This window comes from Choloepus didactylus, chromosome 18, assembly GCF_015220235.1.
Source record: "Choloepus didactylus isolate mChoDid1 chromosome 18, mChoDid1.pri, whole genome shotgun sequence".
In the NCBI taxonomy this organism is placed as follows: domain Eukaryota; kingdom Metazoa; phylum Chordata; class Mammalia; order Pilosa; family Megalonychidae; genus Choloepus; species Choloepus didactylus.
Genome location: NC_051324.1, coordinates 25,934,235 through 25,960,468, shown reverse-complemented (window position 1 = coordinate 25,960,468; position 26,234 = coordinate 25,934,235). Strand labels below are relative to the sequence as shown.

The 26,234-nt window shown below is 48.9% G+C and overlaps 3 protein-coding genes across 5 annotated transcripts; 2 read left to right on the top strand and 1 right to left on the bottom strand.

Annotated features, from left to right (window-relative positions):
* Positions 1-6: 6 nt before the first annotated feature.
* Positions 7-10,221, top strand: TNFAIP1 (TNF alpha induced protein 1). 2 transcript variants are annotated; one of them, XM_037808198.1, is made up of 7 exons: positions 7-152; positions 3,192-3,510; positions 4,145-4,314; positions 4,706-4,795; positions 4,865-4,917; positions 5,737-5,884; positions 7,544-10,221. In XM_037808198.1, the coding sequence occupies exons 2-7, from the start codon at positions 3,306-3,308 to the stop codon at positions 7,778-7,780; spliced, it is 903 nt and encodes a 300-aa protein (XP_037664126.1). In that variant the 5' UTR covers positions 7-152; positions 3,192-3,305; the 3' UTR covers positions 7,781-10,221. The 2 variants fall into 2 exon arrangements, with proteins under 2 accessions (XP_037664126.1, XP_037664125.1); XM_037808197.1 differs by having other exon boundaries at positions 5,737-5,932.
* A 740-nt stretch (positions 10,222-10,961) lies between these two features.
* Positions 10,962-18,950, bottom strand: LOC119513201 (polymerase delta-interacting protein 2). 2 transcript variants are annotated; one of them, XM_037808195.1, is made up of 11 exons: positions 18,722-18,950; positions 17,236-17,317; positions 16,272-16,369; positions 15,500-15,596; positions 15,261-15,336; positions 14,919-15,026; positions 14,320-14,456; positions 13,507-13,533; positions 13,180-13,305; positions 11,961-12,040; positions 10,962-11,410 (listed from the first exon to the last, which is right to left on the bottom strand). In XM_037808195.1, exons 1-11 carry the CDS (start codon positions 18,880-18,882, stop codon positions 11,296-11,298), a joined length of 1,107 nt encoding a protein of 368 aa, XP_037664123.1. In that variant the 5' UTR covers positions 18,883-18,950; the 3' UTR covers positions 10,962-11,295. The 2 variants fall into 2 exon arrangements, with proteins under 2 accessions (XP_037664123.1, XP_037664124.1); XM_037808196.1 differs by lacking the exon at positions 11,961-12,040.
* A 127-nt stretch (positions 18,951-19,077) lies between these two features.
* LOC119513629 (transmembrane protein 199) lies at positions 19,078-24,067 on the top strand. The gene is made up of 6 exons (XM_037809008.1): positions 19,078-19,304; positions 20,395-20,468; positions 21,473-21,562; positions 22,054-22,096; positions 22,304-22,416; positions 22,705-24,067. The coding sequence occupies exons 1-6, from the start codon at positions 19,094-19,096 to the stop codon at positions 22,798-22,800; spliced, it is 627 nt and encodes a 208-aa protein (XP_037664936.1). The 5' UTR covers positions 19,078-19,093; the 3' UTR covers positions 22,801-24,067.
* Positions 24,068-26,234: the final 2,167 nt, after the last annotated feature.

The following is a 26,234-nucleotide window of genomic DNA, read 5'->3' as shown; positions in this document are numbered from 1 at the left end:
TGTAGTCCTCGTTGCCCCGGCCGGCAAGGCGGGGCCGCGGCTCCAGGTGGAGGATATGAGCTCACTGCCCGGGATTGCAGGCGGGAGGGCAGCTACAGTCCAGGGGCAGCACGAAGTCGGCTCGCAACCGAAGAGAGGCGCCCTCGAGGACGGTGAGAGCTGGGCCTGCCTATGTCCCGGGGGAAGGGATGGACGGGTCTGGGGCTGGAGCAAGAGGGCCTCACTTTGTCCTCCTGGCTCCATCCGTGGGACGGCGTAGGGAAGAGGGCGAGCTCAAGTCCTCCGCGGGGTCGGGTGTCAGAGCCCGTCTTGGTTTCTCAGTCGTGAGGAGGGTTACCGGCTGGGGAAGACCCCACACTGGCCCCAGGGGATGTAGGGTCTCGCCAAATTTCCCCAGGACCCTTTGGATGAAGCCTAACATTCACACCCAGGATTTCTGCTATACCTACTCTCTCCAGCCGAGATCGGCTTTTCCTAGCTATCCCCAGTGTGTGACGGATTCCTGGGTCCTTCTTTCAGGACCTCATCTCCTCCCACCCCATTCGCGGTGGTGGTTTACCCTTTAAACTGCACGGGTTCCCATTAGCTTCACTGAGACACGGATACGCCCCCAGCCCCAGACTTCCCCAAATATCCACACACAAAGTACGGAAGGAAGAGCATAGAAGCTAGCAGTGGAAACTTCATTCCCGCTGGAATTAACTTTCTGGGCGTCACCTGCCAAAGGATTCCTGGAGCTCGCTGGTCTGGGAGGAATCTGAACTGACGTCATCCAGGGGCTCAAAGGAATTGCTTTGTAGAAAAAGGAGTAGATTAGCTCTGGAGACTTTTCTCTTCCTCTATTGGCAAGCCTAGCCGTTGAGTTCCTTTGCTGTGACAGAGAATGTATGTGTGCTTTCTTTGATCCTGGGAGAATTGGGGTTAGTCACCAAATACATGGGGAACTTGCTGAAACCTGTTAAGGTTTATTGCTTTTGGGTGGGCGGAGAGAGGAAAGGTGATCTATTGAAGTGTTACTGATTAGGCTTCTGCAAGTGAGAGCTGTTCTCATTCAGGCCCCATTCCACAGGCTGAGGCTCCCTAACAAGCTGCTAAAGGAATTCAGTACTCTACACAACACCCACTCTGGCCCTTCCTTGGATATTCTTCCCAGGGACCTACCTAAATCTTTTTTAACAAACCAGCATATATCAAATTAAAACACACATGGCATTGTGCTAAGTACCATTTGGAGAAACCAGTGCACGGCTTTTGGGTTGCACTTACAAGAGATGATGAGCAACTCTAAACTCCTACATGTTATGACATTTAAATGAGGTGATTCCACTTTTTTCCTGTCTCCATTACTACCACTGCAGTCCCAGCCATCGCAGTCTCTTGCCTAGACTACTGCTTCCTCCAATCTTTTCACTTCCTCTCGCACCCTTACTCTCCAGTCTCTTCACAGCAGCCAGACTGATCTTTTCAAAACATGAATCAGATCATATCACTCCCCTACTTAAAACCTCCAATGGATTCTCACTGAAATTAGTATAAAATCCAAACTTTTTAATATGATCTGGACCCTGCCTTCCTGACCTTACATCAAATCAACTTCCTACTTCTTTCTATGCACCAGCCATCTTGGCTCTATTTTTGTTTCTCAAAGTTGTTTCTAGCAGAGGAACTTTGCATTTGTTCTCCTGTCTGTCTGGAATGCTCTTTCAGATCTCAGCTTAAATGTCCCCTTCCCAAAGAGGCTTACCCTGACCCGCTATCTCAGTTAGTGCCTCCCTTTAATCACTCCCTTACCACTGTTTTACTATTTTTACTGCATTTATCACTTTCTGAAATTGTGTGCTCAATTATTTGTTTTCATGTTTATTGTCTGTCTCCCCCCACTAAAATGTAAGCCCCATAAGGATATGCCTGGTTTGTTTTCTTCTATATCCCCAGTGCCTGGCACATAGCGGACATATCATAAAAGCTAATTCTTATTACTTTTATTGTTGTTAACATTATGATGCTTCTTTGAGCTCCTTGAAGGCAGGAATAGTGTCTTTTCATCTCTCTGTCCCTACTGCTTATCCTAGTAGACCCTCAGTTTTTTTGCTGAATGAATTAAATGAGCTAGTATATTATTGTCTAGAATAGTACCTGACACATAATAAACATGCAATGAATGTCAGCTATTTTTTTTTCCTTCAATGAATGAATTTTAGTGATTCTTTGGAATCAAAAACCATATCATATAGAATCTAAATCACGAGTGGTGACCTAGCCTTTGACCTCCTTTTCTTTCCTTACTCCTCCTTCTTATGAATTCCTGTGACTGTTTCGATTTCCAGATCGAATTTCCTGTCTCCATTTGATATATGCTGGTTTGTTAGAAAATTGTTTTTAGAGTTATCATCAGGTCTTTGCTGGTTGTTTCTCCCCATTCTTGTTTGGAGGAAAGAGAGCAAGAGATAGGGCTGGGCCCCCTCTCAGGAAAAAGAATCAAAAATAGCCATCCTGTAGTTGTTCTACCCTGAAAAATGGTGACACTTTCAGGAACTTGGGACAAGGTTGGTGCCAAGAAATGGGAAAATCAGGAAACCCCAGCTGGAGCCAGGGTAACCTCTGCCAAGAACCCTGTGGCTGGATCCCTCCCACTTGGCACACTCTATTCTCTCAGGAAGCTGTTTTACTTTCCTTCCTGAAACCAGACCTCAATGCTCAAACCAAGCACTGCTCCTGGGTCTGGAATCTGTTATAAAGGAAGTACATCCTGGCCCTCTGGCTCCTGGGATAGCTGGATTCCCAGTAGGTTTGGCTGGAAGTCAGGGCTCCTGGGAATCTGATGGTCAATCCCCAGGATGAGGACTTCTGCTCTGTCCAATCTGTCCTTTAGGCCCTCCCTGAGTAGTTCCAGAGGCTTGCGCGAATTCTTGCCACCCAGAACTGAGCCAAGTTTCACAGAGGCTGACTCAACGTTGGCCTGGTGAAGGTTCTGGGAGACTATGCTCCCAGGCAGGTTCCTGCTGCAATAAAGAACAGCAGGAAAGTCTTGCTCATTTGTTGTCTTGGGACTTGGCCTCTGCCAGGGAGTGCTTGGGCTTATCAAGGGGGAGCCCCTGGCTAGCCAGTGTTTCTACTGTTGGTGGGTTCTACTCTGGTTTAAGGGTTCTACTCTGCTGACTCCTCTCTTCTCTCCTGTCTCCTGCTTGCAGCGCTGAGAGAATGAGGTTCTGGCCTCCACCAGCCACCCACCCGTGACCCATTCCACCACGGCGGGGCCTTCCAAGCCCACCTCCTGCCGTGTGGTAATCTACCTGCAGCGGGAGATGTCGGGCGATACCTGCCTGTGCCCAGCCTCAGGGGCCAAGCCTAAGCTAAGTGGCTTCAAGGGAGGAGGCCTGGGTAACAAGTACGTCCAGCTCAATGTGGGTGGTTCCCTGTACTACACCACCGTGCGGGCACTCACCCGGCATGACACCATGCTCAAGGCAATGTTCAGCGGGCGCATGGAGGTGCTGACCGACAAAGAAGGTGGGGGCATGGGGGTCCTTTGGGCAGGGTGGGGAGGGAGGAAGGGGTTCCTGAGGAAGCAACTTCAGGGCAAGGCTGAAGCCTGGCAGATCTGAGATCTGGATTCACTTTTCCTGTTCACCAAGATTAGGACTTCTTCACCTGAAGTCCTTAGTAGAGCTTCATAATTCTTTGAAATTGTACATGGAATGTTGTATGTTTATGCATTTTTCCAGGAAGAAGACCCACACTTTTTTTATATTCTCATAGGACTAGATTCTCATAAGAACCTTTACCTAGTGATTGGGCAGTGGGTAGAAGGGAAGCAAGGCAAGGTGGTTTCTTTGTTGCAGGGAGCTGGCCTGAGCTCTCCTGGGCTTAGACCTCTGTGGGCCACAGCAGAGCCTGGAAAGCCTGTGTCTCCCACGGTTTGTGCCAGTTCTTGGTTTCAGGGAGGAGGGTTGACGAGCGTCCATGGGCCTGAGAGCTAGAAGTTCCATCCCCACTTCAGTCACTACTGTGCCTTGGGCCCTATGCTGTGTACCTCCTTTCGCTACCTGTCACCAGGCTCACCCAGGTGTCCTTTACCTGCCACCTGCTTCTGAGGCATCTGGAGGCAAATAGTAATTCTCTGGGGTCTGATCTGAATCCCTAGGCTGGATCCTCATAGACCGATGTGGAAAACACTTTGGCACCATTTTGAATTACCTCCGAGATGACACTATCACCCTCCCTCAAAACCGGCAAGAGATCAAGGAACTGATGGCTGAAGCAAAATATTACCTCATTCAGGGGCTGGTGAACATGTGCCAGACTGCCCTGCAGGTATGGAGCCGACTTGGGATGGGTTGATGAGGTCAGAAGTCAGCCCCTCCTTCGGGGACCTAAAGGGCCAGTTCTGGAAACTGTTTGGGAGGTACAGTCAGTGAGTCCAAACTATTTAAATCCAGCCCGGCATTTCTCAGGCAGAGGGACTGAAGGATTCGTGCTGTGGGCATCAGCCCTGCCTCTAGTTATATGCCTAGATTGCTGCATTGGGGGTTTTCTGAAAATGGTATTTGCTTGCCAATGAGCAACTGGCTATTTCTGTTCAATCTTTATCTGACCCTTCTTTGTCAAGCAGGGAGTGGCCATGGCAGGGAGAATCTCTTGGCCTGGCTTGGCCTGGCAAGCAGTAGTTGCCAAAGAAGTACTCTCTACTCTGTGTGTCCCCCAGGACAAGATGGACTCCTACCAACCTGTGTGTAACATCCCCATCATCACATCCCTGAAGGAGGAGGAGAAGCTCATCGAAGCCTCCACCAAGGTACTGGGGTCTCTGAGGGCTGTGGGTGGGGGGTGCCTGGCCCAGACCTCACTGTCTCCTCCCTCACAGCCCGTGGTGAAGCTGCTGTACAATAGAAGCAACAACAAGTATTCCTACACCAGGTAGGTGGGCATCTCTGGTGGGGGTCACAGGGAGGGCCCACAAAAGCAGCTGAAAGGGCTGAGTAGCCAGAGTGGAAATTGGGCAGCAGCCCCAAGGGAAGCTGCCTGCTTTCCTGGCACAGTGGGTGTGGGTGTGGGTCTTGGAATAGGTTGTACTAAGGAAAGAAAAACAGTTCCTCAGGGCAGAGACATTTGGAACTTGGTGCAGGCCCCTGACTGGGATTTAAACAATATAACATGTGAAGCCCCTTAACCTGTGTCATGCCAGGCAGTGAGCCAGGTGTTCTTACATGTATGATCTTAGGGGGTGGGGATGGGTGCTGGGAAACCAGTGGGCTTGGGGGTCCTCCTAAGCCAGCCTTGTGTTTCACACAGCTGAGCTGATTTCCCACTCCCCTCCCAGGGTCCTCTTAGCAGGCCACAGTTAGGTACACCCCGGTGGCTGTAGGCTCAGAGTCCCACCCCCCACCCCTACCCCACCCCCATGACTCCCTGTGGACAGGCTCCTTGCCAGTGTCACCCCCACAGCAAGGGAAGGCATATCTCCTGCTGAAATAGTAGCAAACCTTCTCCTTTGGGGCCTTAATGAGGGGAGACCTCTGTCCCTCAATTCTTTTTGCTCTAACTCAAACCAACTCCTTTTCCTCACAGACCCCCAAATCTAGAGGGTACCCAGTGACCTTTTCTCTCCCTGTCCCCCTGGTATCTTGACTTTTCATCATTTCAGCATGACATGGGGAGGGGACATGGGCAGCTTGCCCTAAACCCTCCCTTGTGCTAGAAACATTCTGAGTCTTGCGGCCCTCATGGGTTTTTCAGCAACTCTGATGATCACCTGCTGAAAAACATCGAGCTGTTTGACAAGCTGTCCCTGCGCTTCAATGGCCGTGTGCTCTTCATGAAAGACGTCATTGGTGACGAGATCTGCTGCTGGTCCTTCTATGGCCAGGGTCGTAAGCTGGCAGAGGTGTGCTGCACCTCCATCGTGTATGCCACGGAGAAGAAACAGACCAAGGTTGGGGGTTCCTCGCTGCTTGGGTGGAGCAGGACACACACATTATTTGAAGAGGGCCCAAACAGTGCAGTACCACAAGGAGCAAAAAGTGAATGTGTTTTGCTATCTTTCTTTCCCAAACACACCATGATGTTGCTGAGTGAGGACAAAAGCCAAAATAAGGGATTTGGGGGATGGAACAGGAACTATTTGTTCCCGTCAGTGAGAGGCAGGGGCCGTTGACCAGCAGGGAGCATCCAGGCATGGTGGGAAGAGCTCAGTTTTTGGAGTTGGCCTGATTCAGGTTTGAATTCTGGTTCCACCATTTACCAGTTTTCTGGCTTTGGATAAGCCATTTGAACCCTCTTGGCTTCAGCTTTCACATTTATAAACATGCGGATGATAGTACAAATTTCACAGAGATATTAAGAAAATGAATCTTAGGAGAAGCAGTCTGGTGTAGTGGAAATAACTTGGGCTTCCAAATTAGACAAAACGCTGCTCTAGTCTCCACTGTGGCACCCACTAGTTGGGCATTCCTGGCCAACTGACTCAACCTCTGCCGTAACAGCGCAATGCCAGGCATGCGTGCAACAGTGGATAGGTGATAGTGCAGTTTCGGCTCACCCCTTTGTCCCAGGCTGCAAGCAGAAGGCGTCCTTCCCAGAGTGTATGTTAAGGAGACCTCAGGGATTTGCTGGGTTGGAATGGTAGTTCATCTGGGGAAGAGTTGCATGGGTGTGAAGGGTTCAAAGTAGCCAAGCTTTTGTAGCACTTCGCCCCCAGACTACTGAGGTGTCCCCAGTTGGGCAGCCTGCTGAGAGTCAAGGAAGGACAGCTTTCAGGAGGTGGTGGTGTTTCCTGTGTCTTTTAACTTTTGGCAGTGGGAGCAGGAGGTGGAAGGAGGGGACAGTCAGCTTGGGTGGCTCCAAGTCCCCAGTATCGGCACCAGAGCTCCGGGGCAGGGCTCTGTTGGGACTGGTTAAGCCACAGAAGTGGCAGCAGCACATGTGACTTTCCTCGGTGCTTTTTCTCTTGTGAACTTTTTTGATCCCTCACATCACACATTGGAGACAGGCAAGGCTTGAGCCATTCTCCCCATTTGACAGATGACAAAACAGCAGCTCAAGAGGACATATCACACTTGGCTAGAATTCAGGTCTTTTGTTGCCAGCCCTTTTTATTTGCCTGTTTGTTTACTTTGTGTCAGGCTTTATGCCAAACAGTTTACATCTTTCATGTAATGTTCACAACCGTCTGAGGTAGATATTAATCATTTTACACATATGGAAACTGAAGCACTGAAAGATTAAACCCGAGGTTCCACAGCTAGTATTTGTATCTGGCCTGGCCACAAGCTGAAATCTCTCACCTCTGTGCATATTAGTCCAGTGGCCCTGGTCTGGGGGTGGGTGGAGGGGGGAGGCAGGTAGTAGTCTTCATCCATGTCAGTGGAGTACATCTCCTCACATCTCCTCACGAGGGAAACCTGCCCTCCTTCATGAGACAGAAAGCCATATGCCTCGTGAGAGCGTGAAGGGGGTTTTGTGGAGCCAGCCCAGGGCCCAGAGCCCTGACTTGCTGCTCCCTCCCGGGGAGGAGAACTCAGTCCTCTTGTTTCTCTCACCCAAGGTGGAATTTCCAGAGGCCCGAATCTATGAGGAGACACTCAACGTCCTACTCTATGAGACCCCCCGAGTCCCTGACAACTCCTTGTTGGAGGCCACAAGTCGCAGCCGCAGCCAGGCATCCCCCAGTGAAGACGAGGAGACCTTTGAACTGCGGGACCGTGTCCGCCGCATCCATGTCAAACGCTATAGCACTTACGATGACCGGCAGCTGGGCCACCAGTCTGCCCATCGGGACTGACAAGACCCTCAGGAAATCAGGCACAGGAGGCCATGTCACTCTCCCAAGGAGCCCCACCCCAGTGGCTACCCCCCACTGCTGCTAGCTGGGTCTCTGCTCCAGCACCCAGAGGCATGACAGGTCCTGCCTGGGAGGACAGAGGGCCAGGGAAGGGGAGAGACAACATTCCTTTGGCCTGCTCCCCAGAACACGTCAGGGTGACTGAGCCCTGTCTCTGCTCAGCATCTCCCTGCCTGCCTGACAGGGCGCAGCTTCTGCCCCAAGGGTGAATAGTCTGACTCACCCACCTCCTGCTAGGAACATTCCTCTAGACCCTTTGCTGAGGGCCCCTTTCCTCTACTGAAGGGCTACTTAGGCTTCAGCTGAGGCCCATGGGGAACGGGTTCATTCTGCAGGATAGGTGGCTTCTGGTGCTGTGGAGGCCCAGTTTCTTAGAGGGTGGGACTCCTTTTTTTCCTAAGGTGTTTAAGCACAGTCTTGGGTGAGTTTCATTTTTTAAGAAAAATAATCTAGGGAATCAATCATTTGAAGTCTAATTGTGAAGGGACCGGGTATTTCTGCCAGCCCTCCAGGGTGCCAAGACCCTGGGTGAAGCAGAACCCTTGGCCCCTCTCTTGATGCCTTTGGGGTCTGTTTCTTTAAAGCACTTTGAATTTTTATCCAGATTTGTGTTCTGCCCTGACCCATGTCTTCTTTTCCTGACCCTAGTCCCTTCCTCCTGCAGAATCAGCCTGAAGGGAGGGATAAAGAAGAAACAATTAAAAAAAAAACAACAAAAAACTATTCAGCTTTGGCTTTGCCAGGCCAGCCAAGCAGCCAGTCCAAGGAGCCCCGAAGAAGGATGCGTAAGTTGGGATGTGTGGTCCTAAAGGCATCTCTGTGAGAAAATACATTTAACCTACACATCTTAACTGACTCCTGGAGTCTACCATGACTGTTCTTCATTCTTTTGTCCTGAGTGCCCATGTCCCTAAGGCATGCTGTCCTCACTGTAAAGCCAAAGAGCCACTAGAGGGGACAGGAGCATGGGACATGGAAGGAAAGCTGAGGGGCCTGCAGGCCCATCCACCAAGGGCAGCCCCTGGAAAGAGGTGTCACGAGCTCGGCCACACACGCCCCCATCCCACTCCATCCATGCAGTCAGCTATTGGTGTCCTGGCTGAATAGTTCTGCTGAGGGGCAAGTCCCCAAGCACAGGATTACGTGAGCAGCCTTGGTCCCTTGAAGGCCTTCATACCTTTCTTTTTGGGTAACTTGGCCATGGAGATGCCAAGCCTCAGCCCTCAGGCCAGGGTTTGAGTTCCTCTTCAGGCCTTTAGTTTTCATTCCCTTCTGTTGGCTTGGAGCTTGGGAGGCAGCTCATTCGTTTCCAAAGGAATGCCTTCAGGGAGGGTGCAGTTCAGCCAGCCTAATAAAGCAGCAGTCACTCAGCAGTATCCCCTCTGCTTGGACATAGGTTATCAAGTTCATCCCTCTTGACTATTCTTACTGTAGCTAAGAGGCTGCTCATGGCTGACTCCATAGAGCCTGGGGGCAAATGCCAGGCCCTCGCAAGGACCTGAAATGATATGGGGGAGGGGGTGCATGACCCTTTAATCAGGCATTTTACATTTTAGTGGCAGTCCTGAATGTATAAACAAGGTGTCCAAGGTCAGGCACCTTGGTGTTCAGCTACTAGCAGTTCTCCCAGCCCTCACTGGAGTAACAAGACGAGAATGGATCCTTTCCTTTGGCCAAATTCAGGCTTTGGCTTTGTGGCTTTCCCACAGAGACTGGAATGTTGCAGCCTGAGGCCACTGGCCCTATTTCCTGTGCTGCCCTCCTGAAGCCCTTTAGTGCTCAAATTCCCAGCTCCCCACTGAGGTATTTTAATGCTTGCCCTTTGACCTCTCCATCCCCTTCAGCCTGCACCTACTTTGACATTCAGATCCTCAGCTGTCTCAATAGCAACTAGCTTTTCTTCCTGAGAAAGCACAATAGTCTGGAACTCTGGGTACTTCCCTTTTCTGATAGAGATATCTTATTGGTCTTAAGAAAAATTACTAACATTGAATTCAATGACTTTTTCTTAGCTTCTTTAATCTGACTTTGTGGCTTAAGTGTTTGGGGAATTTTAGCTTTTATTTTCTCAAGGTTTCCCAGTCCCATCCAGAAAGCAGCTCTTGGCTGTCTTGAATTTTTCAACTCTAAGCAGCCCAAATAACAAAACATGGATGAAGGTCAAAACTTCCTGTGAGTTTCTGAAAAAACTGGAAGCCTGTTCTCAACATATCAGTACTGGGTTTTATTGAATTTAGTATTTTAACCAAGGCCTGCCAGAAGGATGACACAGGTCCTGGCATAAGAGGATTTTTCCTTTATCATGTAACTGTAACACTTTGTTGTATGGCTTAGGTCATGGAAGCAAACACTAATTTCTAATAAAATTGTGTGACACTGCAGTCGTACAGAGCTGTGTTTACAGGGAGAACAGCTTAGCCAGCTCGCTGCTGTGGGCTTAGTTCTTGTATTTCTGTTCACCACCTGACCTTGTGTTCTAGGGAGATCATGAGACCGACTGCACTCGGTTGCCCTGCAACCCGGGCTCCCCCTGGTGGAAGATCAAGGATAACACACGGGCTAGACTGAGATCTATTCACAGTTAAAACTACCTCAGTTTAACAACCGAGGCAGCAGTGGGGGTGCAGGACAGCATCACTCCTACCCAACACATCTATGTCTGGAACTTTTTAAGAATCCTAATAATCAGGACAAAGATGTAGCACAACTCACATCTGGCCCTTAGAGATCAGAGAGAAGCTGAGAAGGCAGCTTGGCTTGGTCGCCATCCACACCTTTTAAGGCTACTCCTCGTCTGAATCCCTGCCTTTGTGGTCTGGGTGCCTGGCAGACTGTCATGCTCCCGGCTGGCAAGCCCATTGCACCCTCTGGCTTGTCTCACTCTTCTGACCCTGATGCTGGCATCCCTCTTTACTTGGCAGAGGTAGAAAAGAGAACAAGAATCCAGCTCCCACTCCACCAGGTGAGGCACAGTGACCCTGGGAAGACATCCACCCAGTCCTAGGCTCAGGAGGGAGACACCTGTATCCTAGTTAGGGAGCAGGGGGAGAAGTTCCCTTGAAAGCCCGGAAGATAAGGTCAAAAAGGGAGCCTGAGACCCCAGGGTCAGAAATGGCAAGGGTGGAGAGGCATGCACTGGTTTATTTGACCAAACCTCACATTCCAAACAACTTGTGTGATAGGCTAGGAAACTCCTCCAGGCCTGCAGCAGCTGAGCACAAAAGTTCCTGGTGGAAAAGTTTGCTGGAACACAGTGTAGGCAGAGCTTACCGGGAAGACAGCCTTAGAGAAGTCCTACATGGTCTCCCCTCCTCCAGAAGAAACCACAAATGGGGCACATGATTAAGAGACCCACTGTGGCCCATGACGGGGAGAGAGACGAGTTCTGTAGCAATTATGGGATGAGAGCTCTCCTTCAGAGGGGCCGAGCCAGGGCATGCAGGGCCTCAGCTGGCCTACCAGTGAAGGCCTGAGGGGGGTGTCTTCTCATCTTTATTGCTTTCCAGAGAGAAAGGAGGGATCCGGACATCAAAGTGGGAGCCATCAGGCCTCTCAAAGCGGAATGTGCCCCTGTAGGTCAGAGAGAAGCTGGTTTAGAGGAAGACAGGGCTAAAGACCTGCTGGGAATTAGAAGCCTCATGCCCTCAGCTCCAGAACCACAGGCAGGATGAGACAGGCCCGGGCTCTGTTCTGTCTGGCCCATGACAGGACGACACTGGTCCAGAGACCCGTGAAATGCAAGAGTTCAGCAGCCCCTCCCTGTATTCTGTGAAAAGAAACAGCTCTCCTGATTCTGGCCCTTAGATGAACACTGCATAAGCCACCTGACTGGACTTTCCAGGTTAAGGAGTGGAACATCTAGAGAAAAAAACCCAACTACTGGGCAACTCAGTGTAGCATCAAATCACCTGATCTCTTTGGCCTAAGTCCTTGGTCCACAAATCATAAGGAACTGGAAAAAGGCAGTCATGAAAAACCAGACAAGTCCTTTACAATGAGTAACAGAGTAGGTTCCATCTTAGGATATAACTTGGCTGAGAGTTAAGGTCCAGCACTTTTCTGATCTGTAGCTCTGGTCTGTGGAGTTGAGCTGCCCCTGCCCCAGCACACGCTCACGTACCACATGTGCCCACTGGAAGCTTGCAGGGAGACATGGCTGCTGTACTGGAACGCAGGCTGCTCCTTGGATAATACTGGCTCCTGTGAGGGTTCAGGGAAAATGGGTCGGGCCAGGTCCACATGCTGACTGCTAGTTCATCGGGCCTGATGCCTCCCCACCAACTTCTGCATGGCACTGCAGGGCACTTCCAAAACGGCTGCCTCCCAGTACCTCCTCCCACAGCATGGCCCTGTGACCGTGAGTCTTTTATTCTGACCCTGGGAAAGATAATATCAGACTGAATGTCTGAAGGCACTGCAGTGTCTGAAGGTACTGGGAAAAGATGCAAGGCACAGGACCTACTCGTAGTATACCCCTTCCAGTGCCAACAAGGAGAGAAGACATTGGCTGAGTGTCCAAGGGCCAGGCACTAAGCCAGGTGCTCTGCAAACCTTTGCTTATTTAATTCTCCTGGTGATCATAAGGTAACAGGTTTGGTCCCTGCTTTAGCAATAAGAAACGGAGACTTTGGTTAAATACTTGCCCAAAATTATGCAGCTAGTAAATAACATGGTGGGAATTTGAATAGATAATCTAACACCAAAGCCCTGTTCTTATTCACCCTATCATTCTGCTTCCCTAAGTCCCTGCTGACTTGGATAAATGCTTGTTGAATGTGGCCCCAAGCACCAAGACTTCTTATGGACTTACTTCCCAGGAGATAAGGTGGGGCAGTACAGGGACTGCAAAATCGCCTGTCCTCAGCAACCAGCAGAGGATGTACACATGTAAGGAGGCAGAGGTAGGACAAGTGTGTGGAGACTGTGTGCCCCACCATCAAGGGCATTCAAATCCACAGATTTTAAAACATATCATATAGGTCAACAAAACTCTAAGGTCCTTGATGGTAGAAAAAACAAAGTTTTGATGTCAGACTCACTTGGATTTAAATCTGGGCCCTGCCACCACTAGCTAAGGTACCACGGGCTAGTTATGTACCTTCTCGGATTCACCCTCTTCATCTGTGAAATGAGTTGTAAGAAAACTGTCTCATAAGGTTGTTATAAGCAACACATAAAAGAAAGTCTATGAAGTGCATTACATTTCTAACCCCAAACAGCCCACCGTGTTCCCACAGTGAGCCCCTGTCCCCAGCCACAGAGAAGGAGGAAATCATGCACTAAGCCCCCAGGCCTTCTCAGCAGGACCAGAAGCTGGGCATGAGGGCTGGGGTGCTCACCCTGCCCACGACCCCGCGACCCCGCACAGTCTCCAAGGTGCCAGACAGGCTGAATATCCTCCAGTGCCGCTCCCGGAGCTGCACCACGTCACTGTCCAGGTTCTCCAAGCGGATGCAGTAGCGCCACTACGGGGAGAGGGGGAGAGTTCATGTTTGCGAAAGAACTAGACCATGGGCTAGCCTGCTCGCAATTCTAGGGAGAGCAAGGGCAACAAAGGCTGTACTGCGCAGCCTCCCCCCTGCCAGGAGGGCCACTCCCCCACCTCCCACCTGTCCCCCTGGGCACACTGCCGAGCTCCCCTCCTCCACCCTGAGAGACACACTCACCCAGTAGACGTGGGAATTCTGGGCTTCCTGGGGGGACAGGGGAGAAACACAAAGAATTTAAGTTCCAGAGGATAGGATCAAGTCCGTTCCAATCAACATCTCTCCAGTGGAGAAGGATTATTCCAGAAGATTTCCAGAGACAAAGCAAAGCGGTAAACATCTGCGGGATGATGACGACTGATCTCTTGCCCACAAGCCCACAGGGGAGCAGCCTCCTCTGGGTTCAGCCCTGCTCCCTCTCCTCTTCCTCTTGTCAAAATCGCCAACAGAGCCAGATGCCAACCAAAATCAGCTACCGAGCTCTTACCTTTCTCACCACCCTCCCCACCAAGCCAACCTCCTCCCACTGGTGGCCCAAGCTGCTGCCCTCCTCCTCTGTGCTCTCACCTCCCTTATTGCAGTACACTCCCTTACTGCTGTACACTGGTCTCCCCCACTACAGGAGCTCCTGGAAGGCAGGAACAGTGTTTCACTTATGTTTGTATCCCCAGGGTCTAGCTTACAGCCAGGCAAGAAACAGCTCAATAAATGTTCAATGAATGTATACACTGATTTAAACAAGTTTGTGTATTTTTCACAAACATGGGTCCCTGTGGGCCAAAAGGGAAGAGTCAGCCTAGAGAAGTCATTTCTGGGTCCCGTGAGAGGGACCAGTACCTGTGGGGATCCCCGTTCTAGGACTTGTATCAGCCATTGCCAAAAATTTCCTCAGCCCTCACCCAACACATGCAGCACCTGGGAGCAGAACCACAGGGACATCGCACAGAATCTGGGGTCTATCCCTGAGGGAAGGGACCCAGGCAGGGAACATACCCGCATGCCCATGTAGAAGGGGATGACAGTTACACGGATATTCTCGGTTGTTTCCCGGTGAACGTCGGAGAGCTCCAGCCAGGGGTGATTCTTCTCCTGCCAGGCCCGTAGTGTCTCCCGAGCCACAAAAGGGGGTGCTTGGGGCAAGAGACCCTGGTCAGTCCAAGCCAGAGTCCAGGGCATTGCAACCAGGCTCTGCCTGTGGGGTACTTTCCAACTGCCCCTCCTAGAAAACCCTTCCCACCATGGCCCAGGGGAACAGGATGCCCCAAAATGAAGCAAAAGCACAGGTTAAAAAAAGACACAGAGCTGCCCACCAAGAATAAGCCCTGAGGAGGTAGTCTGATATCATAGGAAGAGAACTAGACTGGGAGTTAGGGGTCCTGGCTTTTAGATCCAGCTCCACCACTAACTACCAACCTTAAGCCACTTACCATCTCTGAGCCTTCACTGCCAGGAAGAGAGGGCAGCCCTCTACCTGACAAGTCTAATGTGAGGGCTGAATAAGGTGGTGGAAATAGAGCTTTGGAATTATTTCTATGATGATGTTTTTTGAGGAACAGGCCCTTCTATTCCAGCTTCTCTTCCTAAGACATTACCTTTGGTCTGGTCATACAGAAGAAATCTTTCGAAGAGCTCATGCTGGATGGGAACCTGATCAGTGGAGGTGTAGGGGAGGATGTCTTCATGGCTGACATAGTCCAGGCCTGGCACAGGGAAGCAAAGAGAACAGTGAAACTCACACAGGAGAGGAGGAAAGGCGCTGAGAAGAAACAGACAATTCCTGGTCTTGCCCCCAGGAGGGACAACCCCGGCATCACCCCTCTCAGCATCAGTAACTCCTCCCAGCGATGAAGGACCTAAGAAAGGCATCAGTACCTTCCCCCTGACACACACCAGACCCCTCATCAATAGGCACCATTCAGATGCTAACCGCTCACCTGGGATGGCATAGAGGGCCCGACTGTCATCGTGGTTGGCCAGGAAGGTCACAGCTTCTGTCTGAGATCTCTGAGACTAAGGCAAGAAGGGAGTCAGTGGTGTTCTCGACCATTGTCCAGTCCCAGAGGCTTGGGGCCTAGTGCTAATCCGGCTTTACTACCCCTCTCCCTTCCTCCCCATCAGGGCTCAGGCCTTTCCCAAGGAGAGAAACCCAGGCCCAGCCATCCTGCTTACTTACTATATGTGGACAGTCTCGAGCATCGATCAGCACCTGATAGTAAGTGTGAGTTTTGCCTTTCACCTCCTTAGAGCCATGGCCAGCAGGGTTCTCTGCTCTGTGGAGTGAGAGAAGCCAAAGATCACCCCAAGAGAAACAGGAGCAGTGGCTGCCCAGCTCCTTACCACGGCCTTGCCTAAGCAGGATGATGCCTGATCTTTAGCTGCTCCCCAATCAGGGGCAAACAATGGAGCATGGAGGACCCATGGTACAGTCACCATTTGTCTTGCTCTCTGGATGTCTCTTGGAAGAAGAGGGGTATGTTGAGAAAATCAAATTGCTTCCTCCATCCCCTGAGCCCAGAGGACCCTATTCTTCTCATATCCCAGGGGTTTTCTGTGATCAATTAATGGAGTCAGGCGTTTAAAATATATATATATATATTCCAGGAATGATATGAAATTAAGGGAAAGATTTTAACTGAACATCAAGAAGACTGGCCCCCCAAATGCTCTCTAGGGTGCTTATAAAACTGACAATTCAGAGGAGATGGGAGACATCCTGGAGAGGCCTAGAGGGACCCTCTGGCTTAAGACTATCCCTGGCACTCAACATCTTGGTCTCCACGGGTATTAGTGCCAGAGAAGTACTTTGGGACTATTCCCAAGGTCCAAGATGATGCTGTCTTCACACCTGGGGCCCCAATTGCATAGGTCTGCCAACTCTTCAGGCCATAAGTCAAGTCTCCTCTCCTCCTGATGGTACTGTAAAGCACAATGACATAGAAACCTACTTTTCTGGAGTTGTAGAAGCCACATCCCGGTCATAGAGTCTCGCCTGCCAGGGAAACAAGACGACGCCTCGGTAGCCAAAAACACTATGAAGGAAAAGCTGGGAGGAAGGGGAAGCCTTGGTGAGTCTGCTGTCCAGCAAATCCACCCAGGTGGGGCCGGGACCACAAAAACACAGGTGGAGGCAATGCCAGCTCCAGCTCTTGCCACTCTCCCCTTTGAACTCCGTGACCCACCCAGACCATACTCACTCTCTGCCTGGAACACTCTTTCTTACCCCCTTGTCACCTGGCCAATTTCTACTCATCCTTTAGATTACAGCTTAGACATCACTTCCTCTAGGAAGCCTTCCCTGATCTGCCTTCTTCCACTTAGCACAGTGTGTATGACCACTGACTATTTGCATATCTTTATTGCTCCCTAGACTGTAAACTCCATGAAGGCAGGAACCATGTCTACCTTACTCTCTGATGTAACCCCAGTGTACAATGCCTGGTCCACTGTCGGCATACCAAGAAAAAAAAAATGCTGAATAAATAAAAAGTCCTCCTTACTTACAAGGGTCCTCCATCTATCTCAGCAGACCTGGCCCAAAGCTGACACAGAGAAAGAGCCTCACATTCAGCTTCCAACACTGCAATTAGTTCAACTTTGACAAAGCATCAAAGTTTGCTTTTCTGAAAGCTGGTTTCCTACCATCTACTATGTGAGCGGACTCTTCGGTAACTTGGCTCTGTCCTCACTACAGTCCAAACCATCTCTGGACACACTAACTTAGAACTCACTGACACACCCAGAGCATTCAAATACAGAAAAACAGAAGCCTTGTCCTGAAAATTTCGTGGTTTTGGTCTGGCACCAAACACCAAGGCAGAAAAAATAACATTCAGGCACGTGACCTAATCCAACTCTTTTCAGAAGGAAAGAATACATTGAAAATGACCGGGGAAATAGCCCAGCACTTACCTGACCAGTCTCGTATTTTCCATTCTGTTTTGGCACCTCAAATACACCAACTGTCTCCAAAACTTTGCCCTCTGCTCGGTTTCTGATCAGGAGGGAAAAGAACAAGCAACTGAAAAGTTGAGAAGGCAATGGTATTTACACACTAGAAAAAGCTGCTAGGTTACTGCAGGGCCAGGGCATCGAGAGCAGAGAAGTTCAGGACAGTGGGACCCACTGAAGCAGGTAAGGGTCCTACCAAACCACCATACCCCAGAGCTTCTCTTCTGCCTCCCCTCCTTTGAGATCCAGCGACAGGCCCCTCCTTGGTGAAGACTTCCCCAATATCCCAGTATTAGAACTGCTCCCAGGTCCCTTTCTTCCACTTCACTCTCAGCAGTCCTCCTATCACACCCTCCTACCCTGCTTAAATGTGCCCGTTACCCCCATTTCTCCCCTGATCCACCCTGCTGACCTCCCTCAGAATTTTAACTGTTCCTCCCACTTTGCATTTCAGTTATTTGTGTCCATGTCTTATCTCCAACAGAGACTGTAAGCTCCCTGGGAGCAATATCTCTGTCTGATTAGCATGCGCTCCCCTTCAGAGACTAGTGTCTAGATCTAGATCTAATGCCACATCCATCTCCTCTTCTAAATTGTAGTCATCACTCTGCCCTTGAAGAACTTAATCATCTCTAGATTTCCTACTCTGCTGCCTGCACAGCACTTACTATCATCTGCTACAGTTTTTGTTCAGATTTCCTATCAGTTTTCACAGGAATCTTAAATCACAAACAGGTATCATCCTTCTCCAATATCTGTTTCAAATCTCAGCCAATAAAAGGTCAGCTCTCTCACTCACCTCTCTGGACAGATCTCATCTTTCTAGGAGCACTTAAGCCTTCCTATTTAGGAGATGTGAACTTGATGATTCCTCCCACTTGATTCACCCTTCCCAATATGATCAACCTGCCCCATCCAGAGACACTGCTCACACCCTCTCCATGGCCTCAACCCTCCTCCCCCAAGTCACAAAGAGAGAACCAGTCACACTGAAACCTGGGATCCACACAGGGCCCAGCCCCAAGAGTCCGGTTTCCCACCTACTAGCATCTTTCAGAGTCCTTGACCCATTCCGGGGCTTGGGGGTTCAAGTCAAAGCCTTTGGGCTGAATTAAAAGGCTGCTCACTAACAGCTGTGCTCAGGGAACCCCCAGCTAGGGAGGTAGGATTCACTCTAAGAGAGTTATTAGTTTCTCCTCAGAACCATACCCCACACAGTCTCGCCAGCTACTGCACAACCAGGGCTCCGGGCCGCGCTCCCTCTGCTCCTGGCACACGTCCCATTGGCGCAGGTCGGCGCCCTGCCTGGGACCCTCCCCCGGGTCGAACTCCAATCACCCTCGGCGGGCCCGGGTCGAGGCAAGCTTCCTGGCCTCCCCACTGGCCCCGAACACAGCTCCCCGGGCTCCGGAGCCCGGTCCCTCAGCCCCCTTGCTCTGTCCCTCACCGGGATGAGAAGTGCCTCCGCGTCGTCGTGGTCGCCGCTAAGGGGAAGAACCCGGCTCCACCCGCCGCACAAAGCAGTCTCGGCTCCCGGGCCCTGGTCAGAGACCGGGACCACCAGCGGCTGCCCACGGCCAGGGCTCGCCGGGCTGCAAAGCCCGCCATGTTCCGCCGGAGGACCCACCACGGTGCTGTCACAAGGCCCGACCCGCGGCCGGGCGGCGTTCCGCCCCCGCCCCACACTGCCCCGCGCCGCGTCCCCGCCCCCTTGGCCCTCTGCCCTGCTTCGCCCGGTCCCGCGAGCTTTGTGCTCCTTCCGGCTACCTGCGGGCGGAAGTCCCGGCTCGCGGTCACCTGATCTTAGAGTCGACTAAACATGGCGTCTTCCCTGCTGGCCGGCGAGCGGCTGGTGCGCGCTCTGAGCCCCGGCGGGGAGCTGGAGCGGGAGCAGCTGCCCCAGAAGCTGCGGGCCGAGCTTGAGGCCGCGCTTGGAAAGAAAGACATGGGCTGTGAAAGCCGCAGTGGGTCCGGATGCCTGGTTCCCTTCCGTCTGATCCGGGATCTCCATCAGCACCTGAGAGAAAGGGGTGAGCCCCAACACCCTGTCCGGGTTTGCCTCTTTATTTCCAGAATCTGTTCCTTCCTGAGGTCATTTTCCATCACCCTCCTCCCCAGGAAGAATCATCTAGCCAACCTAAGAGTCACCTCATAAGGCCTAAGGTCACTCATTCTTCAAAACCCCGCTGAGAATTTCTCGTCTATGACAAAATCGACTTCTGCAGTTTCTGCCCTTTTGAGATTCTCCTCTTCACGTCCATGCATGCCTAAGCACACCTGAGCCATGAGGAAGTCCAAGTTCTAACCCAAAACCACCTCACTGGTTCATTCAGTTTCTTCCTTTTGAGCCATATTAGGAACCAGCTTAGTATAGTGAGTTTGTCTTGTATGGGAATCTAGATTTATTTTTATCTTAAAAGCAAGAGTGGTCAGTTATTCCTAATTCTCTGTTACTGTTTTTTGTTGTCATTTGTTTGGTCTCTTTTTGTTTTGTTTCGTTGGGATTTTTTGTTTGTTTTTAGATAGGATGAAGAAAGCTGTATAGAAAGATCTATATGAGGAGTAGCATCTGAGATCTTGTCCTAGCTCTGCCACTCACATCCCGTGGAATAGTCATTACCCCTCCCTGGACCTCAGTACCCTTATCTATCAAGGGAGGGAATAGGACAAACTGGCATCTAAGGCCTGTTGCCGTAATTTACATAGCCTAGCTAGAAGTGCTAAGACAAGACTCCTCAACTAATGGACTGCAGAGGACCTTAGAAAGAGATACCTAGGCCAGTGTCCTCTGAATATTCAGGATTGCTTTGCCCTAAATCTATCTAGGGCAGATCTGTGTGGCCACAGAACTGACCTAACCCCAAGGCAAATGTAAACACCTTATGTAATGTTGGCAGGATAACTGAGAGCTGACAAAGTCAGCTCTGCGGCATCAGGAGAAGCTTATGAGGTATCGTCCTTGATTCTTCCCAAGTAAAAATGATCCCAGAGAATGATTGATTTAGGAGTGGTCATCTTTTATTTTGATAGGAAGAATAGAAGGGCTAGACCCTTCCTGATCTTAACCCCTCAATCTCAGCTCTATGAATCACTGTGTTATTGGAAACCTTTTCTTCCCAGACTCCACATTATACCTTCATGAGCTCCTCAAAGGCAGTGAAATTTATCTCCCAGAGGTTGTGAAGCCTCCCCGGGTATGTAAAAGATATATTTGAGAGTGGGGGTATTAACTGAGTTGGGCTTATTTATGTTACTTTAAATTTATGAATCAACTTTTGAACTTAAAAGTTTACCTGTTATAATCTCAATGTTATGGGAATGCTCAGGAATGATTATGGTTTGTAAACTTTCTTGGATATAGTAAGATCATGTTGGAAGCAATAGAGTTATTTTAGGTTTTTTTTTTCTCTTATTCCTTTGTTTTCTTAGGGGTTGTTAATTTTCTTGGGGTATGGTAGGAACATGTTGGAAGCAATGTAGTTATTTTAGATTATTTGTTTTTCTCACTCCTCTGTTTGGACATGGTTTATTAATTTTCTGGGGGTATGGTAGGAACATATTGGAAGCAAAGTAGTTATTTTAGGTTATTTGTTTTCCTTAATCCATTGCTTTGTTTGAAATGTTGTGGGGTTTTTTTGGTTGTTGTTTGCCTGTTTGTTTTTAATTTTTTGATAAACAAAGTTAAAAAATTGAAAAAAAATCAGTAGAAAAATGGGAGTAAAAACTAAATGACAAATAGGGTGGGATGGGGGGATGGTTTGGGTATTCTCTTTTCACTTTTATTTTTTATTCTTATTCTGATTCTTTCTGATGTAAGGAAAATGTTCAGAAATAGATTGTGGTGATGAACGCATAACTATATGATCATACTGTGAACAGTTGATTGTATACCATGGATGACTGTATGGTTTGTGAATATATTTCAATAAAACTGAATTAAAAAAAAAAAAAGTTTACCTATTAAATCCTTGGGTGCTGGGGAGGGGGTGGGTGTGGGAATCAGATATTATCCTCCTTAGTTGACAGATTGGAAAACTGAGATCCAGAGAAACCAGTTTCCAAAGCAGTGGAGGCAGAGCTGGTACAAGGGTCTTTCCTGGCACTCTTGCCAGTACTTTGTCCCTTGGAGCTAAAGATTGTGGCATACTTTCTAGCAAGCTGGGAATATAATTCTTCTCATTTGATTTTTCTGCCTCAGAGTCCAGAGTTAGTTGCCCGGCTGGAGAAGATTAAGATACAGCTGGCAAATGAGGAATATAAACGGATCACCCGTAATGTCACCTGCCAGGTAAGAGCCTGCCCTTCAATACCATGGACCTGAAAGCAGGGACCTGCACTGAGGAGAGGTACTGGGAAAAAAACAATGTGGAAACTTGGTTTGTGTGCTGTTCAGGGACCATAGAAGTTCTGTTGCGTGTGTACATCAAATATAATCTCCAACTCATTCAGTGAAACTCTGGAGTCAGGTGGTGACTGATTCTTAAAAATTGTAGTGATAAGGATGTCCTTGGAACCGTTCTGATAGGACTCCCTACTGTTCTCTGGCATGCTCCTGGAGCAGGAGATGAGTAGATAGGTACTGGGAACCTATGTCCTTTCCTGAAATGCTTGTCTGTGATCCAGAAGAGTCAAACTGATCCTAGATAAAAGAATCCATGGAGAAGGCAGAGATAATGTATTGGGGAAAAGAGAAGGCAGAGCCCAGCATTACAAATGGGTACTCTAGGTTGCTTCTGTGCTGCTTCCATTCTAAAGTCATCTGCTTTTTTTTTTTCCCAGGATTCAAGACATGGTAGAACTCTCAGTGACCTGGGCAAGCAAGGTGAAGTACCAGGAAATCAGACTGCAAAAGCTTCTCCCTGGCATAGGCCATGGCATTCCTCCCCACCCCAGTGCTCCGAGTTGAAGCCTGAGCTATTCAGGCTTGCTGTTTGAAGGGAACCCTGTTGATGGGGGAGGTGGCCATGAGATGAGAGGGGCTCCTGGAGGATGCTGACCTAAAGGTTTCTTCTCTGGCCCTCTCCTAAAGTCAGGTCAGTAAAGGCTCTGGTCATCACCATCTTCAACTTCATTGTCACGGTGGCAGCTGCCTTCATCTGCACTTACCTTGGAAGCCAGTATATCTTCACAGAAATGGCTTCGGTGAGTAGGCACTGGGCAAGGCAGAGTGCCATGGTGGGAAAGGAAAGGTGTATATGAAAGTGCCTTTCACAGGTTAGGTATTGAAGGAATATTTATGCAGTTAACAAGAAGGAACATTTGCACTTTTCAGCAGGTAGGGCAATGAATAATAACCCCAAGAGAAGCTAGATCCTCTCTTCTTTTTCCCCCAACTTACTGGCTAGATTGGGTTCTCTTTGTTGGCATTGTTGGGGCTGCAGAGCAGAGTGCTCACCTGCATCCCCTAACCCCAGTCTTCCCCCCTTACAGCGGGTGCTGGCTGCATTAATCGTCGCCTCTGTTGTGGGTCTGGCTGAGCTGTATGTCATGGTGCAAGCAATGGAAGGCGAGTTCGGAGAGCTGTAACTGGTGTTTTCATCATCAAAGTCTGGAGATTTGGGGAGGCCTCCTTCCCACCTGCCAATCACTGACTCTCAGTCAACCCATCAGGATCGTTGTACTCAGCTCCTGTTAGTCAGAGAACCAGGCCAAGCCACCTGCTGTTCCAGAAGGAACAGAGGAGGAAACTCAGGCAACACATCTTTCAACTGGAGAACTGGTCCGTTGGTACCGTCTCCTGAATCCAGTGCCCCATCTACCTCCTCTAGTCCATTCCAGGCACTGTTGGGGCTGAGGTTTTCCCATCAGGAATAAATGGAATCCAGGCCTTTCCAGAAATAGACCATACTGTCTTCAACTTGTCCAAGCACATAAATCAAATGTCATTGTTTGTCCACAAGTCTTTGAGGTGGACCTGTAATTTAGGTCAGAAGCCCCCAAGAAGACAGAAAGAATCCCCTTTCTCCAGTTTGTACTGGAAGAGGAACTAATCAGATAACATCAAACAAGAGAAAGGGGTTGGTACAGGATGGTGGAACTGGAAAAAAGGAATCTGCCTGTTTGGAATTTTAGTTTCAATCTTCATCCTCCTCTTCCTTCTCCTAGCCCTTTTTTGAGTTTCTGTATACTTCTGCCTGTCTCTATCACTCACCAACCCTTCTTCAACTTCTTAGTTCCCTATCACCCTTTGCTCTGCCTCCAAAAAAGAAAAACAATCCAGAGGCAAAACACTATGTCTGCTTTTAATTGCAAAATTCCTTGTATTTGTGTTTGGGGGTAGTGTGACTGCTGTGGATTGTCTCAGCCAATAAAGGGGGACATTCTTTGTAGACAGGGACTATTTTCACATTTAATGATGTATGTAACTATATATGAATATGAGTATACATACACATAACTGTACATTTTGTTATATATTAGCCTAATGCAGGATATTTCATGTGGGTTCTTAAACAAGTTTGGGTTGAGTGCAAAAAATAATACGTAAATGTTCACAGTTAGGACTCTTTGTTTTACTTGATTGTCTTTGGTCTTCACAAGAATCCTGGAGGTTGGAAAAGGAAATGATATTAGGCCCCTTTTCCAGAAGACAAAGCTGGGACTGGGAGAAAGCAAATGAGCAGCTTGTGATCTTTCATCTGGTAAATGGAGCCCAGGACTCCTAGGTTGCCCTGAATTCTCTGTGTAATGTTAAACTCCTAAGAACTTAGGTTAGTGGTGTCATGATACAATTGTGTAAAGCACTTAATAGGATATCAGTATTGGTTATTTAACCTAATAAATATTTATTGTATCCTGTTGTTCCAGTTTACTAATGCTGCCGCTATGCAAAACATCAGAAATGGATTGGCTTTTATAAAGAGGATTTATTTGGTTACAAAGTTACAGTCTTAAGGCCATAAAGTGTCCAAGGTAAGGCATCAACAATAGGAACTTCACTGAAGAATGGCCACTGGTGTCCAGAAAACCTCTGTTAGCTGGGAAGGCACGTGGCTAGCGTCCACATGCTCCCAGCTTACATTTCAAAATCGCATTCTCCAAAATGTTGCTCCTCGGGCTTTTTGTCCTCTTAGCTGAAGCTCCTCTTCAAAATGTCACTCTTAGTTGCTCTACGTCTGGGCCCGTGTGACTCTTTTTTAAAATATTCCAGTGATCCAATAAAGACCCACCCAGAATGGGTGGGGCAACACCTCCATATAAATAACCCAATGAAAGGTCTTGCCCACAGTTGACTGAGTCACATCTCCAAAGTAACACTGAACCAATAGGTTCCAACCTAATCAACACTAATACATCTGCCTCCTCAAGATTGCATCAGAGATAATGGCATTTTGGGGGCCATAATACATCCAAACTGGCACACCTGTGAATTCTTAATTCATATCCTATGACAAATAACACAAAACCACAAAGATTTCCATGGTTCTGAGAATTGTTCAGTCCTTTCCTGATGGCAGACTTTGTCTTTCTGTTTGTTCACTGTATGAGTTCCATGGACTTCTTTCTCTCCCCCAGAGCACTCTTCTGTTCTTATAAATTATACATTCATTGTCTCAATACATGTTATTGCTACATTGTTGACCAGTTTCTTCTTGATATTTTGCAAGTCTAAGCCTCTGAGGACAATATTCTACATGAAAGGCTGGCAGGCTTTGGACCCTTCTGTTCTACCATAGTTCACTTTGTTCAGAAATCTTCAGGTTTCTATAGTTTAAGGAAATGTAAGCTGTGAGAAGAAAATGCAGGTGGCATTTTTCAGTGTTTCTAGTAACCTGAACAATTTAAGATTGAATTGTAGAGCTACGTTGAAGCTTTGTGAAGATATACGACTCTGCTTACCTGTGCCCGTACTTTGTGGGGCAGGATGTCCACATATCCTTAAGCGTCCACATTCCCCCAGGTACCTTGATTTCGGTTGGAAGATTTCCTAATCTTTAGACAGCAAGCCTCCTCAAACAGCTTCTGACTCTGGGCACCTTCTCACAATGGTCATCCCTTTCCTCCTTCATCCCACTCCCCCCCCTTTCATTAGGATAGGGTCTCTCTTGATCCCAACCCTCTACTCCCTCATACTTTTGTGAGCAGGACTTGTGGCTGTAGCTCTGCACTGCCTGTAAGCCAACAGGCAGATGTGACATTGAGCATTTATTGAGAGCTTCTTTATGTGCCAGGCACTGTGCTAGCTTCTGGGCATAAAGAGAAAAAAAGATCTTGTTCCTACCTAGTGGGGAAGAAATGGACCACTATGCAAGGTGGTTTATGTCTGCAAGGGCAGTTAGAAATAGGAATCAGATGGCCTGTCCTCCAGCTCTCGTCAGAGAGAAGGGAGGTGTTCTAGTTTACTAATGCTGCTGGAATGCAAAACACCAGAGATGGACTGGCTTTTATAAAAGGGGGTTGGTTACACAGTTACAGTCTTAAGGCCATAAAGTGTCCAAGACAACACATCAGCAATCAGGTTCCTTCACTGGAGGATGGCCAATGGTGTCTGGAAAACCTCTGTTAGCTGGGAAGGCATGTGGCTGGCATCTGCTCCAAAGTTCTGGTTTCAAAATGGCTTTCTCCCAGGACGTTCCTCTCTAGGCCACAGCTTCTCTTCAAAATGACACTCTTGGTTGCTCTTGGGGCATTTGTCCTCTCTTAGCTTCTCCAGAGCAAGAGTCTGCTTCCAATGGCTGTCTTCAAAATGTCTCTCATCTGCAACTCCTGTGCTTTCTTCAAAGTGTCCCTCTTGGCTGTGGCAGCTTGCTCCTTCTGTCTGATCTTATATAGTGCTCCACTGATTTAATTCAGATCCACCCAATGGGCGGGCCAACACCTCCATGGAAATTATCCCATCAGAGTCATCACCCACAGTTAGGTCAGAGGAACAAGAAGGCTTCTGGCCTAAATGATGAGGGAAAGAGCTAGTATTCATTGAGAACTCCTAGAAATGTGTCTCACACCATATGAAGCATTTT